The 17,173-nt window shown below is 38.3% G+C and overlaps 1 protein-coding gene across 13 annotated transcripts in view; it reads right to left on the bottom strand.

Moving 5' to 3' along the window:
- grid2 (glutamate receptor, ionotropic, delta 2) overlaps positions 1 to 17,173 on the bottom strand; it is a 704,272-nt gene that overhangs the window by 605,818 nt on the left and 81,281 nt on the right. For all 13 annotated transcript variants that reach the window (XR_015497018.1, XR_015497017.1, XM_087263207.1 and 10 more), the window contains 1 exon segment: positions 1,573 to 1,728. Coding sequence is in view for 11 of the 13 variants with exons in the window: in XM_087263203.1 (XP_087119329.1) it covers positions 1,573 to 1,728 (156 nt within the window). In the remaining 2 variants the exon portion in view is untranslated.

Here is a 17,173-nt window from a genome sequence, read left to right as displayed (position 1 = left end):
GGAAGACCGAAAACACAAGCTTGTGCAACATGTTTTACTGTCGTTGCATTGCAAAGTTCAAGCTTGGTGAACTCTAACCTGTGAAATTACATTACTTTACTAAATGAGACCAATCGAAGATCAAAACATGACAAAATATGGACTAATCACTTGCTTTTTTAACCCCTTTATCTCGTTTAACCCCACCCCTTTTTGAAGTGCTGTATGACAGAATTTCAAATGCTCAAACGCATTACCTGTCGGTTTTAAACAACCCTGATGGACTTAGTTTGATTAGGTGAGTGTTATTAGGATTGGAACTAAACTCTTCAGAGCTGTGGCCCTCCAGGAATCGAGATTGCAAGTGATCTAACAGTTAGATATATAAGAAGATGTGTGGATAGATCACTTGAAATTTTGACAGATTAGTTGGATTGGTTAGGTCCAGTAACTGGAGAGGCATGTTAAATAGGTCGGTGGATAGATCAATTGGCTAGGTAGATGACTTGATAGGTGTATAGTTTATATAGCTTAGATCACTGAGTGAGTGAGTACTGTAGATAGGTTGAAAAGGTTATGACGTCACCGAATGGGTAGCTGGATATGCTGGATTTGTTAGGTCACTAGATAGATTGGATAGACTAGATGATGATTAGGTGGGTAAATAGGCTTGGTAGATTAAATCAGTGTGTTTCAACCAGCTCTGCTTGTTTTCTTAGTCTCCTTAACCAAACACACCTGATTCAGATCATCAGCTTATTAGCAGAGACTAAAAGACCTGTAAAGGGTGTGACACAAAGGAGACATCCTAAACATGCGATGTTGGAACGTGTTTGAGAAACACTGGATTAAATCACCGGGTGCGTAGGTTAAATCAAAGGGTTGTTAAACTCGATTCCTGGAGGGCCATAGCTCTGCGCAGTTTAGGTCTAACCTTAATTAAACACACCTGATCAAACCAATCAAGTTCTTCGGGCTTGTTTGAAAACTACAGGTTAGTATGTTAAAGCAGGGTAGGAAGTAAACTGCAGTGCTGCCGCCCTCGAAAATGTTTGACACCCTTGATCTAATGTATCTCTCTGCCCATCCAATGATTTCTCTGTCCTACAGAACATAGATACAATAGTGTTATACCTACCCACTATTGTAACCTATCATCCACTATCTGTACATAATTTGCGTATCTACCCTGTGATCCTAGTAACCTATACATTAGCTTACCTTCACTAGGCAATTTATCCATCCATTCATTGATCTTTCTAACCTACAGAACATGTAAATCCACCCATCCACTGATTTTAGCAAGCTAGAACACCACCCACTGTCTTTTACCTATCAGTCTATTAAACCATCAAACCACCCAACCAACATATCTAACTACTGACAATTATCTAATAATCCATCCATCCACCCATCCATCCAATCATCCTATTCTATTCCATCTCATCCATCCATTCATCCATCTTCTCATCCAATTGCTATGTAAATTGTATTAAGAAGGATCATTCACTCAATGATTATTCTCAGTGTCGAAACTTTAGTTAAAGGAGCCCAGTAGAGTGCACAAGCATATTCTGAAAACAGGTGACTTACCTTCCTGCACTGCCTGGAAAGGGTTGTTTCCATCTACAAACTCCACGGACACAGTGATCTTCTCTGTCTCCAGGATTTCATTGTTGAGGTTGAGATCCGCCACTGCCATTCGGAACACCTCATCGTCCTTTTTGGCAGACTCATCAAAAATGGCCCCTGAAAAAGACGATTTGTTAAATGTATCATTTGGTTAACAACTGGACACAATAATAGACACTAAAAATTTACCTAAGCAAATTACAAATTGCTTGATAACGCTGTTTGCTCATTCCAGGCCAATATAAAGATGTCATGTAGTATTTTAGGTAAACATTAACAATACCACACTGCTTTATTTATATTGCTTTAGAGTGTGTGTATCTTGGTAACTAGCAAACACAGTGATAACAACATGCAAACAGAGGATATAAATAAACATAAATACACCTATCAGATTGTCTTTGTTTTAACTCACTCACTTTCCTTTGGCTTATTCCCTGTCTTACAATGGTTCCCACAGTGAAATAAACTGCCAATTACTCTGATATATGTTTTACACAGCGGATGCCCTTCTGGCAGTAACCCAGCACTGGGAGGTCAACCTACAGCTCTGGGAAACGCCCACACATTTTTGTCATTCACACACTATTGCCAATTTAGTTTATCCAATTAACCTATATTACAGGTCTTTGGACTGTTGGGGAAACTGGAGCACCCTGAGGAAACCCACACAAACATGGGCAAAATTTTGTGTTTAACAGACATCTAATAGACATCTAAACATAGAGAGCGTGGTTAAACTTGGGCTGTCCATGAAAATCTAAGAAGACATGAAGACACCTAAGACAGGCTTTAGTTTATACTGTATGTGTAGTCATTCATTTCTGTTTATTTGATGACTAGTCTATTTATTTTAGTCTAGTCTATTAGAGGCATCCTTGTCCAGACGGGACTTGAAACAGAAACTTCCTTCTGTGAGGCATCACTTAGACACCAAGTTCTCCATTTTTAAAAACAACAAATGATAAAACACTATGCACATGCTGTACCAAAAAAAGTTTGAAAAGCCTAGCACAGCACAAATATCATCACGATGTTCAATGTACAATGAGATCCAGACAGCACAGCAGTGCCAAAAATCAATGCTTTATTATTATTACTCTGTCTGGCTTCATTTAGCATCTTACTTTATTAATTTAATCAATTAATCTTAGACAAAGTAAAAGTATATACACATTAGCTTTTAAGTAAAGAGGTATCTGCAGACTGCCAAATATTAGCACTTCAAATATGTTTATAATTAAGCACGCAAGGATATCTACATACAGTATGTGTCAGGTTTCCAAAAGCGCAGGCAGAGAGAAAATATTTCTCTAAGCAATTTCATACTTGTTGGTCTCTACAGGTCTGCCTGCAGAGGAAAACAGTATTTTAGGGCCTAAAATTGAATCTTGTATATCTATGTACAAGGAAATTGAATCTTGTCGACCTGTATACATGAGAGCTACGTCAAAAAATTGTCAACTCTCAGCGGCATGTGGGAAGTAGACTGAAGCAGAGTATTTGCGCAGCATGTGGGGGCAAATTGGTGTTCTTTCAATGAGTGGCACAGGGGAGACACTCAAGATGTGCCCATATCACATTAGAGTCACTGGTCAGTTGTGGACAAGACACTACATGCAGGACCCTGTGCCAACTGTCAGGATTTTAACGAGAGAAATCTACAGAAAAAAAAAAAAAAACCTCACCCAATCTCTCCAATCCACTGCAAAACATCATAATGGCTCTTTTATCTGAGGACAGAATAGAGTTGCCATAGAAACAAAACTCAAGGTGGAAGCTTCTTTAAAGGCGAATACTTCATCCGTAGTGATGGGGAATGACATAGAGAGGGTATTAAGTCCACGCACATCTGCCTTGATTTGTTTGCAACTTTAACTAAAGCCATCTATTAATCCAGAATAATTTAATTAGATTGGATAGTAACTGAAAATTATGATTAAATAATGATTAATAAAGGTTGTTTTACAGTAATAATACTAATCTAATCTAGAAAGCTCTGTGTATTTAACAAGAAAGAAAGATATTATGCAAATATCACCTTAATTATTTTAAATTCGACCGCAAAGTGGCTAAATGGTTGTCTGTGTGGGTTTCCTCTGGGTGCTCCAGTTTCCCCAACAGTCCAAAGACTGTTTAGAGCAAAGGTTGCCAAACTTTTCAGCCCCTTAAATAACAATGCTATTGACTCGTGACCCCCAAATTCCTCAGAGGTGTTGATAAATATACAAAGGTTGCACACAGAACAATAGGCCTATGTAAACACAAGCATATTGACAACACAAAAAGTGCAACAGTCTAACAACCATATTATTTATGGTCATTTAATCATTTCTTGGATTTAATATTAACCTCAACTAAAGGGACTGGTGGACAATGTTTTCAGCACAAGTATATTCTTGGTTTAATTTTGGTGACCGCCAGTCAGAGATCATTCATAATATTAAGTTGTGGGCTGTATTTATTTTTAATGTATTTGATTGCTATGAAGGGTGTCAAAGTTTAACCTGGTGCTATAAAATTATTCTGCTGCAGCTGATCCCATTGCTGCTGTGTTAATCTAATGTGAACACACCAATCCTATTAAAAAAATAATAATAATTTAAAGGCTGAAGTTTTGTAATTTGCATTTTGTTGTTTTTTACTATTAAAAACTATAATTTTTATGGTGAAAATATGTGGTAATTCTAATATGCTCAATATGTTCCAGAGGGTCCCGGCCCCCACTTTGGGAACCACTGGTTTAAGGGATTTGGACAAACTAAATTGGTCATAGTGTTTGAATAGGAGAGTGAGTGGGTGTTTCCCAGCTTTGAGGGTTGCACTCTGGGTTGCGGCTAAAGGGCATTCATTGTATAAAACATATGCCCAAGTTATTGGCAGCACATTCAGCTGTGGCGACCCCTGACAAGGCAGATAATAAGTCAAATAAAGTCAGTCAGAGAGGGATTATTTAAAGTTACATTATTTAAAGTGGCATAATTTGATAGATTATAAATCATTTATAGAGGGCTTAAGTACAAAGCACATATGTTTATATGTTTAGTCTGTCATGCATTTGTTGATCCTTCCCCTTATTTATTTCCTCCTCTTATTATTGGACAGTTTAAGTTATTACGAAAGGGGACCTTTGGCCTAAAATAAAATTGAAAGTAAGAAAGACTGGAGGTTTATGAACGGAAATGTATGTTTATTTTGCAAGAGCATCTAGCAAGACTTTAACACTTAAATGAGACCCGATTATTAAATTATTCACTCTTAGTTTAGTCAATTATGTGCCTGACTGATTCTGAAGGTTACGGTTATTACGGATACCACAGTAAGATTTTATGCACATACAAACACACAACAAAATCCAAAATATTCTCTGAAAACAAGGCTATGCTACCGTATGTGCTTCTTGTTTGTCAAATAAAATTACTTAAAACACTTAAATATTATTTTACAGTAGTAAAAGTTTGCATAACGAATGATTGATTTATCCGCCAGTGACCCATCCAAAAGTAAATATGCAGCTTGTTTTTTTATTACCTGACCTGCAGATTAAAAGCAGCACCAGCGGATAAAACTGAGAAATTATGTGCTCCTATTGTACAGTGTCACCCATGACACTAAACTTGTCGTGAAGATCTGGGAAAAAATAAAATAAACATGCTAGACTTTCTGTAATGGTGTCGTGAGGAGTCACAGACATGGTATCGGTTGTTGTGAACTATACCACATTACACAAGAAGAAATAATTTAATCTTGTGTCACAATGCCCGCGACACCCTACGTCAAGGAAATTGTGCCAAAATTGTGACATGGTTGTGTGATCTAAACAGGGCTTTAGTCAAGCAAAGATAGCTTGTTGTAAGGATGTTTACATATTTGAATGAAAAACAAAAGTAATATGAAGAAAATAATTTTTACTCAGAACTCAGCACCTTGCTACCATGTTTCATTTTGGTAATAAATAAATAAATAAATAAAGCCAAACAATAAAGACAGACGGCTCAACTTGAAAATACATTAAAGAAATCAAAATGTTGAAAGGACGCAGATGCTCGTTCAAACTGCGGCAAAGACTTCCTCAAGCACTTAGGTAGTGGGATTGAGAACAAAATGTAATTCAACAATAAAGTGCTCAAGAGCCTGTGGCAAGTCCTCATAAGCAGCACTGGCCAGATTAATATCCTGCAGCCACTCTCAAGAGGAATAAAGCAACAGGAATCAAATTCTTGCCTGTCTTAATCAGTCCCACTCACTATGCCTTTGGGGTTTCTCTTCTTGGGATGAGGAAGAGACTGTTAGTGTACGCGAGTATGAGAGGGTAGTTGCGGATTCTGATTTACAAGCTGCTGGATTGCAGCTCTAAACAGACAGAGAGGCTGCGGCTCTCTGGCAATTGAGTTGCTGGGCAAAAGACAACTTCAAGAAATAAATCAAAGCAATAGCATTGAGTCTGGCTCAAGACATACCAAGGGCAAGTGGATTCATACAGTACAGTCATGGAGTCCTTTGTCACTTTAACAACATTGGGTCACAATAACATGCGTGCGTGCAGATGGTGGGCCAACTTTGATTAGCTTTCTCCTGAGGCGAGACTTGTGATAAAATCTTAAATCTCTTGGATTAAATTCGAAGCAGTGTCAAGAAATGGCAGCTAATCATATAGACTTCCTTCAGCTTTGGCTACACAGACTAATAATAGGACAAGGGCACTAACTGATAAGGCAACAAATAGCAGTTAGCTGTTCCTGCAGGGTTCTTATACCTTTCCCAAAGTCAAATGTAAGCATTTTCAACCACTTTCCAGGTACATTTACAGCATTTCAAATCAAATTAAATATTTACACACATATACGTACTTTATGAAAATATACAATAAGACCTTTGTTATAGAATTCTATAGTATAGTGCTTCAATGGATTTTTGATGGTATGTTTGCCCAAAGCCCATAATTGAATTGGCATGGTTTACTATTTTAAATGTCACTTAGCCACATCTTATATGTATTTTATTTTAATTTCATGCATTGTTTACTCATGAAGTGGTAATCTCCATTCATTTGTGTCTTTTCCAACTGCTTAATACAGAAAATACAGCAAGATCATGTTACAGACGCATCTCCAGTTTTTATATAATGCAATAAACATAAGTTTAATATAGTTTACTTATTATTATCTATTTAGCAATAGAAATTATTATGAAAGCAGGCATGGTGGCTCAGTGGTTAGCACTGTTGCCCCACAGCAAGAAGGTCGCTGATTTGAGTTCCGGCTGGACCAGTTGGCATTTCTGTGTGGAGTTTGCATGTTCTCTCCATGTTCGCGTGGGTTTCCCCTGCAGTCCAAAGATATATGGTATAGGTGAATTGAATAAACTGAACTGGGTGTGTGTAAATGGGTGTGTATGTGTGTTTCCTAGTACTGGGTTGTGGGTGGAAGGGCATCTGCTGCATAAAACATATGCTGGAATAGTTGGCAGTTCATTCTGCTGTGGCGACCTTTAAAATAGAGACTAAGAAAAAGATATCTTATCTAAATCTAAGCACTTTTCATACCTTGAAAATACTAGCATTCAAGCATTTTCAAGTATTCTAACCCTGTTCCTGGTATAATTTACTGAAATATATTAATGTATCTAATATAACTATGTAATTAGTCTATTTACTGACACTGGAAATCCTGCACATTAAAGTTAAAAGTGGAAGTAATCATGTTTTTTTTTTTGTTTTATTAATTGTAATTAAGGACACAGGACATTATTAAAAAAAAAAAAAAAAGATTATGAACAATACCACAATAAGTCTGTCTCACGCTAATGACTGCGACACACTAAGCTTTTCAAACAATGTTCAATTCATTGAAGTTAGCACTTGGATAATTGGCCTTAAGCGGGTAATACAATGTGCTCTATCTCTCAGAGAACTGAAGGAAACGAAAGGCGACTTCTTTCCTCCTACACTTCATTCAGAGCAGCTAGAGGCTCTATATTGGTGCACACTGTCAAGCCTGTCACTGTTAGACAGTTTGAGAGGACCACAGCTGGGTGAAAAAAAAAATGTCTTTGCAGTTCACACTGTCTTGCAAACCCTAGTGAGTAGGGTTGGGAGTGTAATGGAGCTAAGACACATGTTGCATTTGCTAGCAAATTGCTATTTGGAAGCTATTTTATAGTGAGTCCAGGATGGCCTGTAATACCTGTAGAGAGCCATCCATCTAAATTCATCTCAAAGACACTACTAGAAAAGCATTGTACCCCCTGGAACTTTTTCTCATGGGCACCTCATTTCAAACCCTTTACTCGCAACAACCCTAAGCTGCAATTTCAAAGCAGCCAAGTGCACTATAAAGGCCTGGGTATACTTCAAACAAAGTTATTTTCATTCTTCTTTTGAGGGCAAAAAGTGATGGTATAATGTTTTCGATCACTGCAACACCCTTGCACTGCATAGGCGGTATAACATTGTTCGCATGTACCCCTAAACACAACAATGTTGGCTGACACAGAATAATATTTTCATAAACATCAGGCAAGCAGCCTACTCACCAAGAAGCACATTCCATCTTTACATTGTTTTCTATTTGTGGTGGACAGATGCCAAGTGGCACCGCAGGTGAGCAAAAACTCATAGAAAAGATAAGGTGGGCTTCTTGTCCGGTGTGTGACCCCTTCCGTGTCTTTTTATAAACTAATTTTGAGAGGAGCACGTGATATGGTTGATCAAGGCTGACTTCTCATTTGTAATCAGTAATAATCCTATTCAGATTGATCCAAGCTTACAATAAATAGACAGAATTCATCCTACTGCCCTATTTTCTGGAAGAATCCCCCCTTCCGCCCCATCAACCTGATCTTGGACCCCCTTTATATGAGTTTTGACCAGGCGGGAGCCTTGGGCTCAATTATCTCCGAGCCCAGGGTTCTCTCCCTGGACAGCATGCCAAATCTGCTATTAATGCCAAGCATATCTAAGTGTGAACTCCTGAAATCTCTGCATGAACAATCAAACAGGTGCAAATACATCTGTACCAGCTCTTCTACTAGACTCTCCAGTGTATTCATGTGACTGTTATTGTTTTGGATGTTGTTCTCCTGTTGACGCCTGTAGAATGGGAAACATATCAGAGGGAGGAAATCACAGGTCAAACAATGTAGAGTTCCAGAACAGAGACACTGATTGAATAATTGTTACTGGTCAAAAGTGTTTAAGAGCCAAAATGAGCTTGACCAAAAGTTTGCTATGGTGAGCAGCTTCAAACTGCAGAAATAAACTCAAAACGAACTTGTTTTGACCAGATTTTGTTCAAAATTATATAACTTCAGTTGCACATTTTGTTTTAAGTATACCAGGATCTTTACAAAAGGGTTAGTTGATTTTACTAACTCGCACTATGCTGTCTGTACAGTGCCTAGGCTCCAAATAAGTGTGCATGCTCCGAATGGGGTTCAGACATGGTTCAGTTGGCCAGCCCTGGCCCGATTGGAAGAGGTGTGCCAAAGCGTGGTTCAATTGGGATTTTGGCACAGTACGCAAAGTCACTTTTAAGGGATTTTCATGTGAATTTATTAATCATTCTTGCTATTCAATGAACACAAACTGTCGTAGTTTATGAAAGACCCAAAGCCCTCACTGCACGACAGATGCACCTTCAGAAAACCTCCTAAAACGTCCAGCATGATGACTTTTATGATAATTTATGAGCGTCAAAAGTTGTGAATCTGTTTTTGCAAAATATGTGACTGCGTGTTACTGCTCTAATGACTAAAGCAATCTTCACTGCGCTGAGCGAGAGCGTTTTCCTTCCCGTCAAACTGAACAGTTGCATCATTGATAACGTAAGTGTGCTTAGGTTCAGAAGGCAAAATACAGTATGAGTGCAGGCCATCGGGGGAGAGGGGAGGGGTAACAATCACGCTTCATCGCCGTTCAAGGCCACTGTACCTAGTGTGAGTATGCCCTAAAAGTGAGCAAACATGTTGACTTAACATAAATAAAGTTAAATAAAGTAAATGGACTGTCCATAGTTACACAATTAAGTCCATTTAAAAGTTAAAAGTAACAAGTTTTCTCAAATTTTAAGTAAAGGCAACTTATTGTTAAAGCAACCAGTTTCATTCATTCATTCTCTTTTCGGCTTAGTCCCTTTATTCATCAGGGGTTGCCAGAGCAGAATGAACCACCAACTTATCCAGCATATGTTTTACGCAGCAAATGCCCTTCCAGCCGCAACCCTACATTGGGAAACACCCATACACTCTTATATTCACACACACACATACACTATGGCCAATTTACATTATTAAATTCTGTGTAGCGCACGTCTTTGGACTGTGGGGAAACCCTCCTCAACACAGGGAAAACATGCAAACTCCACACAGAAATGCCAACTGACCCAGCCAGTGCTCGAACCAGCGAGCTTCTTGCTTTGAGGTGATCATGTTACCCACTGCGCCACCATGACACGCCAACCAGTTTACTCACTTTTTAAAAAAAATGTAGAAAAAACTGTGGAAAAAACTTGTCATTTCAGAATAAAACATCTCTAGTGCAACAAAATAGACTTACTTTCGTACTGCCGTCAATATAAAGGATCAAAGGGGCTGAACTGGATACTAACCAGCCAAAGCTTGACCTCTTAGGTCAATCAGATCAATATTATCCAGTACAGCAGTAAGGATAAAGTACACAAAGATAAAGTACTTGCAACTCCGATCCCCCCTTGTGGCCCTTGCTGATGATGAAGGCAGCTCAGTCGTCAGCACAGCCTGATAATGATAATGATGACGATGATGATGCATTAGTTTGAGATGCTATGAGGACTTCCACATCTCGGGCTCAGATTTACAGCCACAGGGGCACGTCTCTAAAAAGGACAGCCCGATTGCGGTGACACCTTTGAGACAAGGCGGATTAATGAGCTTTGCAGACCACTGAGTGCAGTAATGGCCTGATATAATATGTGATATAAAAACAGCAACACCGAGCACTGTTTATCATACTGGCAGCGGCCCGCCACGCACTGTCAGCCATTAATAACTCTCAATTTTTGCTTTGCAGTCATGCGGACCTCTTGTCGTCCGCCAGCATGCAAACAAACGGTGCTGTTTTGGCTTTTGTCTGAGAATGTACGGTAGTCTGTCCTCAAGCCTTTGCATGCATTTATTGGGCCGTGGGTGAAATTTAATTAAACTGTCATGAACAACTGGCAACCCGCTGTGGTTATTTGCAGTTATTTTTAACAGAGCCCATCATCATCATGTTATAACAATGATGACATCACTGCTGGAAAGACCTGAATAAATATGCTGTTTTCAACACCGGGGCCCAGCATGAGATGTCGGTGTGCTGGTGTCCTGACCATGCTGATTAACCAGAGAGACTGTGGCACCGTTTCTAAAGCCCATGTTGCACAGGTAATATTGCAGATGAACAATCCCCATGCAAGTAATCAAATGAAAAGGATTTGGATGGCAACTAGGGTGTTGATTGCAATCTGGTACAATACAGTGAAATGTGAATACCTTGTTTTGATTGCTTTCTCACAATAAGTGCCAAAACGCTCACTTGTTAGGTCAGTAGACAGAGTAGGTGGTCTAATGCAGCTGTTTCACTGTAAGCTTTTACTCTACGAAAGCAATTCCATCAAATGTGTTTTCTACTACCTCTAGAAGTGGTTGAAAGTGGACAACTTTAAAACATTTTAAATCATGTTTACGTCTGTATTTAGCAACTGCAAAACCTGAATGACATACTGAGATTCAAAAATAATTCAGTCTACTCAGTGACCAATTTTTAATATTGGAATAGGAAGATTCAATCTTCAATTCAATCTTCTGCTTATCAAAATTGTGATTTAATAAAATATTTAAAACAAGCTATAAATAAGCCTGATATAGTCCCATGCTGTATTGTGTTCCCTAATCTCAAATCAAGCCAAAATTACAAGTGAAAATGACATCAAATTAATTTGAACATCTTTTTAAGTGGCTTTCTAGTCAAATATTTGAAATCGCTCAAATTATTTTATTATTATGTTTTACTGTATACAAGATATTGAAGCCTGATTTATACTTCTGCGTCAGGTGACCGGCGTAACCCACGGCGCATGCAACGCGCGTGGCTGTGCATTTATACTTCTGCGCGCTGTCTCTGTCGGTCTGCATTAACACTTCCGAAACGCTAGTTGGCAGTGAGGTGTAAATGCCCCCTTGTGTCGAGTTTCTTCACTACTTTTTTGCTTTTCCTGAACACTTCCGGGGTGTACAAGTGGCTCAAACTCGCTCATTTTGAGGCAGGAACTGGCGGACGTGCAACAACTTTAACTATGAGGTAAACACAAAACAAAACTTTCCATCCGGAGCTCCTTCACAGGACTCTAAAAATCGCTCGCGGCGTCGCACCATTCGCGCGGCTCTTGGTCCCGCCCAGACTCGTCAGCCCTACCAAGCCGACCAATCACAGAGCTTGCGCTACGCGTCGTTGCGACGTGTAATTACATTTTTTGAGAGGTGCACGTCAGTGACGGCGATGGCCACGGCGAAGGGCTATGCGTCAGCGCCGTAGCATACGCCGGTGTTTGACGCAGAAGTATAAATGAGCCTTGAGACTTATTTTAATATATTACACTTAGATGATAAGCATTTGTTTTAGCTTTATAAGACTCGTTTCAAATGATAAAGAGTTACTGTATATCCACCAAATAGGGCCAACATGCTTGAGAGCACAATTCCAAAACAGAGGCAATGGTTGTGTAAATTTCTGAGGATGATTTACAGACAATGTGCAAATTAAAGAACAAATAAGTATAATCTCATTTACATTTTGATGAACATACTATAATAAGTAAGGCTCAAATTAACGTAGCGGAAAATAGGCAGAGTCAATGCTCATAAGGTAGAAGTGATCTATGTCCAGGCATGGTGCTATATATATAAAATTTTCTCCTCTCTACCAAGAGCAAAGTGGCCTGGACAATTATTTGGGAGAGCTGAGAAAATAATCAATATTTAGGATGCAATTTGTTATTTATTACCATCAGTTATGGTACAAATATTAATGTATTTGTATTTTATTTATTGGGCAAAAATAGCTTTACAAAATAGACACACTTAATATAAGTTAGAAGACACTGTCAAAATCCTTTTACACGCAAAAGTGAAAGACTTGGACAGCACTAGACTGGAGAGCACTAGATGTGCTCAGCTCAAATGACTTTTTACTTTTACTTATAATAAGTCATATCCGAATGCATGTATGCGAGATGTCCACTAGAAGTACATTTTGAAAACTGTTTGTTTTTGACAGTTCAGGTGCAAGGAGAACAGATCCCATGCTGTGCAAGGGAAATATGATAGAGCTAGAATTAGGTGATTCTCCCTATTGTTTCCTCCAAGTCGTCTTGTTATTCCCAAAGCAAATAAAAATAACATGACTTGGCAAAGAATAAGTTTGGATGATATGTTCCTCTGGCATTCCAAATAAATATGTGTGGAAAAAATCTTCTACCTTACACCACCTGCACTATAGTTACCATATTTACACCTCAAAGTTGGCACAGAAGTGCTTCTATAGTGACATTTAACTGTCTTTACACTGATTCCTTTAACGCTGCTCAGACATTGCATAAATGCATTAACACAAATGGTAAAAAATTAGCACTTTATTATGATCAATCACAGAAACCCTACTTACTAATAAACAGTCTGTCAGTCTATCAAGCTGATTAAAGCTTTAACAACAATATTAACCCTTATGTACTGTTGGAGATGTTTTCATCCACTCTGGGGTGATTTTGAGTGTTAATGTGGCCATTACTTTCTCTCGGTTTCAGCTAGCGGGATGATTTCTGGAAAAAAAATCGCATTGACACATATTTTGAGATTTTGACTAAAACATAATTACCACCATTGTGCTATGATCGGGGTGAAAACATCCACTACATTAAACTGCTGTAAAAATGCATGAGAGAGATCTTGCTGTATATATATTAATTTAACAAAAGGATAGTAAACTTGAACAGTGTAGAGTTAACTTATATTTGTGACCTGCAATAGCACAAAAAAAATGGATATTATGAAACAATTTTAATTAAATTGAACAAAATGACTCATAAAAGCAGGACTTTCATCTGTACATCCATCAGCCCTATGATAATCTGTTTACATCTGAAACCAAAATTTAAATCAAAGTAAATCAGTTTCCATCTAAAAGAACTCGCTGTGGGTTAATTGAGTGTAACATAAGTACAAATGAGACTATAGACGCTGTTAATTTGTGTTTGTGAGTCTCATAATACAGCTGCAACAAGACAAGGAACCGCAATTGAGTCACAGGTGGTTAAAACTGTTATGCATTCAGCTTTACACCAGGGTCCATTATCATTCAGGCGAGTGTGTAACGGCCATATTAAAGGACTTTGCCGGGGAAAAAAATATAACAGCAAAAGCTTTCCCTATTGACGACTTGACACGACCTGTGTGTGCAATGAGCCACCTGCTGTGCATTATCCTTTTCGAGAGCGATTGGAAAAATATCCCCCAAAGACTGTGTTTTCTTCTGCAAAAGCCACTGCATGCTTCCTTCCCTCCGGCTCAGACTCACTTTCATTATTACAATGTAAATTAATTTCCCTTCATCATTAATGCATCGAACTGCCAGCTTCCCCTGCCCCTCAAAAGCAATTTCCATCCTGCATTGCTGTCCTTCACCTTTTCCTTTTGCACACATCTTTGCTTCTGACATTTAATCAAACCTGGCTTAAATGGGGCTGCTGAGTCCTCAGACAGATGGGCACGTGAAGGCATGACTCCTGTTAGAGAAGGACCCTTTGACATCATTAAGAGAGTGACAGTCCAACAATGAGTCACGCTGTCCACCAGACGGAAAGGCGCGGAAGAAATGAGAGCAGAAACCGGGGGAAAGTGGGGCAGGCCAAGAGTTATTTTCACCTCTGCGTATGGCTTGACAATTGTTGCTCCGGCTCCCCACTGTGGTTGTCGCAATGTGAGAAGCTGAGTTTACAAAAAAAGAAAGAAAATAAAATCCCATGAGGCTGAAAAGTTCCTTCACCTGAATCCGAAAAGTGTCTTCACATCTCTGAGGTCTGCAATTCAGGCACATTACCACCAGTGCTTTTACAAGCTACACTATATATTTAATGGTAGCCTTTGGACGTTTTGCTGACTAGGAGTAATTTTGCAAATACGTGTCAGCTAGTCATTAGAATAATATGGTCTCTGCTAAGCATCTGCTAAAACTTTGTGATTGTGCATTTGGATTATGTAAACATATTCTAACAACCTGAACTCTAAATAAAACTAGTTGCACTTTGTTTTACAGTACTGTGTACTTCCTTCTCAACATTCAAAATCCTTAACAACCCCTCACCACCATAAAAAAAACTTGCACACAATAATTAAATGATTAAAAAATTTGCGACACTGCATTAGAACTACACTACCTGACAAATATCATGTAGCCTATCCAAGTATTAGTTGATCATTTGGTATCAGAAGTGGATTATATGAAAGGCAAAGACCTCTAGATTATGTTCTTTTTTTACCAAAATAAAATATGATCATGCCTTGATTTTTAATTATTTAATTAGGACAGTAAGGTCTGACTTTGCTTAGACAAAAGTCTTGTCACTTAACAGAAATAATGTACAGTATAGAATATAAAGTCATGGTGCAGTGGAAAAATAATTAATATTGTGTATGACTACTATAAGCTTGGAGAACGGCATCCATACATCTCTGCAATGACTTCAATAACTTATTAATAAAGTCACCTGGCAAAGAAATGGCAAAGAAAGCCTTCTTGCAGGACTCCCAGAGTTCATCAAGACTCTGGATTCATCTTCAACGAAATCCATGATGTTTCCTTCACCAAACTTGACTGAGTTCTGTATTTGTAACCCTCAAATTACAGTTGTGGTGACCCCTTTAAAAATCTTTAGATGACCGCCAGGTTGCGAACTGCTGACTTACTGTGCAGTGCACCTACCTAAGAAATTAGGTTATATCAAGTAGCTACAAGGGTTCAGGTCAGGTTCAAGTGCAGGTTTAGGGATAGCACCTAGATATTACTCTCATAATATTAATAATTAATTATTATTAGTTTTGGGCGGCTGGGTGACGCAGTGGGTAATGCTGTCGCCTTACAGTAAGAAGGTCACTGCTTCAAGCCTTGGCTGGGTCATTTGTTGTTTCTGTGTGGAGTTTACGTATTTTCCCCATGTTTGCATGGGTTTCCTATGGATAATTGAGCTTAATTGATAAGCTCAATTATCCGTAGTGTATGTGTGTAAATGGGAGTGTATGGGTGTTTCCCAGTGATCGGTTCCATAAAACATGCTGGAAAAACAGGCTGGCGGTTCATTCTACTATGGTGACCTGATTAATAAAGAGACTAAGCCAAAAAGAAAATGAACGAATAAATGTATAATCAGGGTTTTTTCCCCCAGTACTGGATTGCAGCTGGTAGCACACACACTGTGTAAAACTTATGCTGGATGAGTTGGCGGTTTATTCCACTGTGGTGCTTAATAAAAAGACTAAGCCAAAGTAGAATGAATGAATGAATGAATGAATGAATGAATGAATGAATGAATGAATGAATGAATGAATGAATGAATGAATGAATGAATGAATGAATGAATGAATGAATGAATGCTTGAATAGTACACAATGTGTCCATGCCAAACAGGACTTTGAAATATGTGCTACAGATACTCTAAAGACTAGCAGTTGACATGCAGTTACCCTTTTACATGCCTTCTCCTATGCATGCCTAATGGCCTAGAACAAATTTAAGAGAGCTTTAGACATATCCACCCAAATATTTAATGACTATAAAGCCTAGTTCTCTGGTAAAATGCACTCAGTAAGTTGAAATAAAAATTAAACCTTGTACTTTTAAATTTAATTTACGTTTCAGTAGATATGGTGGCACTGGGAATTCGCATCATTTGCAATATAAATGAATCTTGAATCCTTACTGGAATGTTGATTAACTATTAATTAATCAGTGCTCGTTGGTCCTAAATTGGTTCAAACTTTATTAAAAGTTATTAAAAAAAAGAAAATTCTTTTATTTTCCATCACCTCTTTGTTTTAAATCCAAAACAAAATCCTTCACCTTTGGAATACAAATGAAGAAGTTTGTATATTAGTAAAATATTAATCTAATCCTTTCCACTTGGAGACATGATTGATTTAGTTTCAGATTTAATTTAGGTTTCACACTTAAACATTACAAGCCTAACATTCACAATATTTGCATTTGGTCTCAAAAGCTCAGCCATGATTGCTTGATGTACAAGAACCAATGAGGTTCATTTATGCATGTCATGCAGCCCATTTCAGCTTCTGCAAGAACCAATGAGATTCTACATCAAGCATGTTGAGCTTGATCAATGTTTGTACATTAATAAAAGAAACCATGTCTCTTTAGAAGACTTGGAGTAATGTACTCAACTCATATGAATTTATTTGTATTTAATCTTATAAAGCATTTCGGATGAACAGAAGGTGTAAAAGAGTTTTTGCTGGTTTGGACTGACATGAGTGGGCA

Source organism: Danio rerio, chromosome 8 (assembly GCF_052040795.2).
Source record: "Danio rerio strain M-AB ecotype USA chromosome 8, GRCz13ab, whole genome shotgun sequence".
NCBI classification, from domain to species: domain Eukaryota; kingdom Metazoa; phylum Chordata; class Actinopteri; order Cypriniformes; family Danionidae; genus Danio; species Danio rerio.
This window is presented reverse-complemented; position numbering and strand designations above follow the sequence as displayed.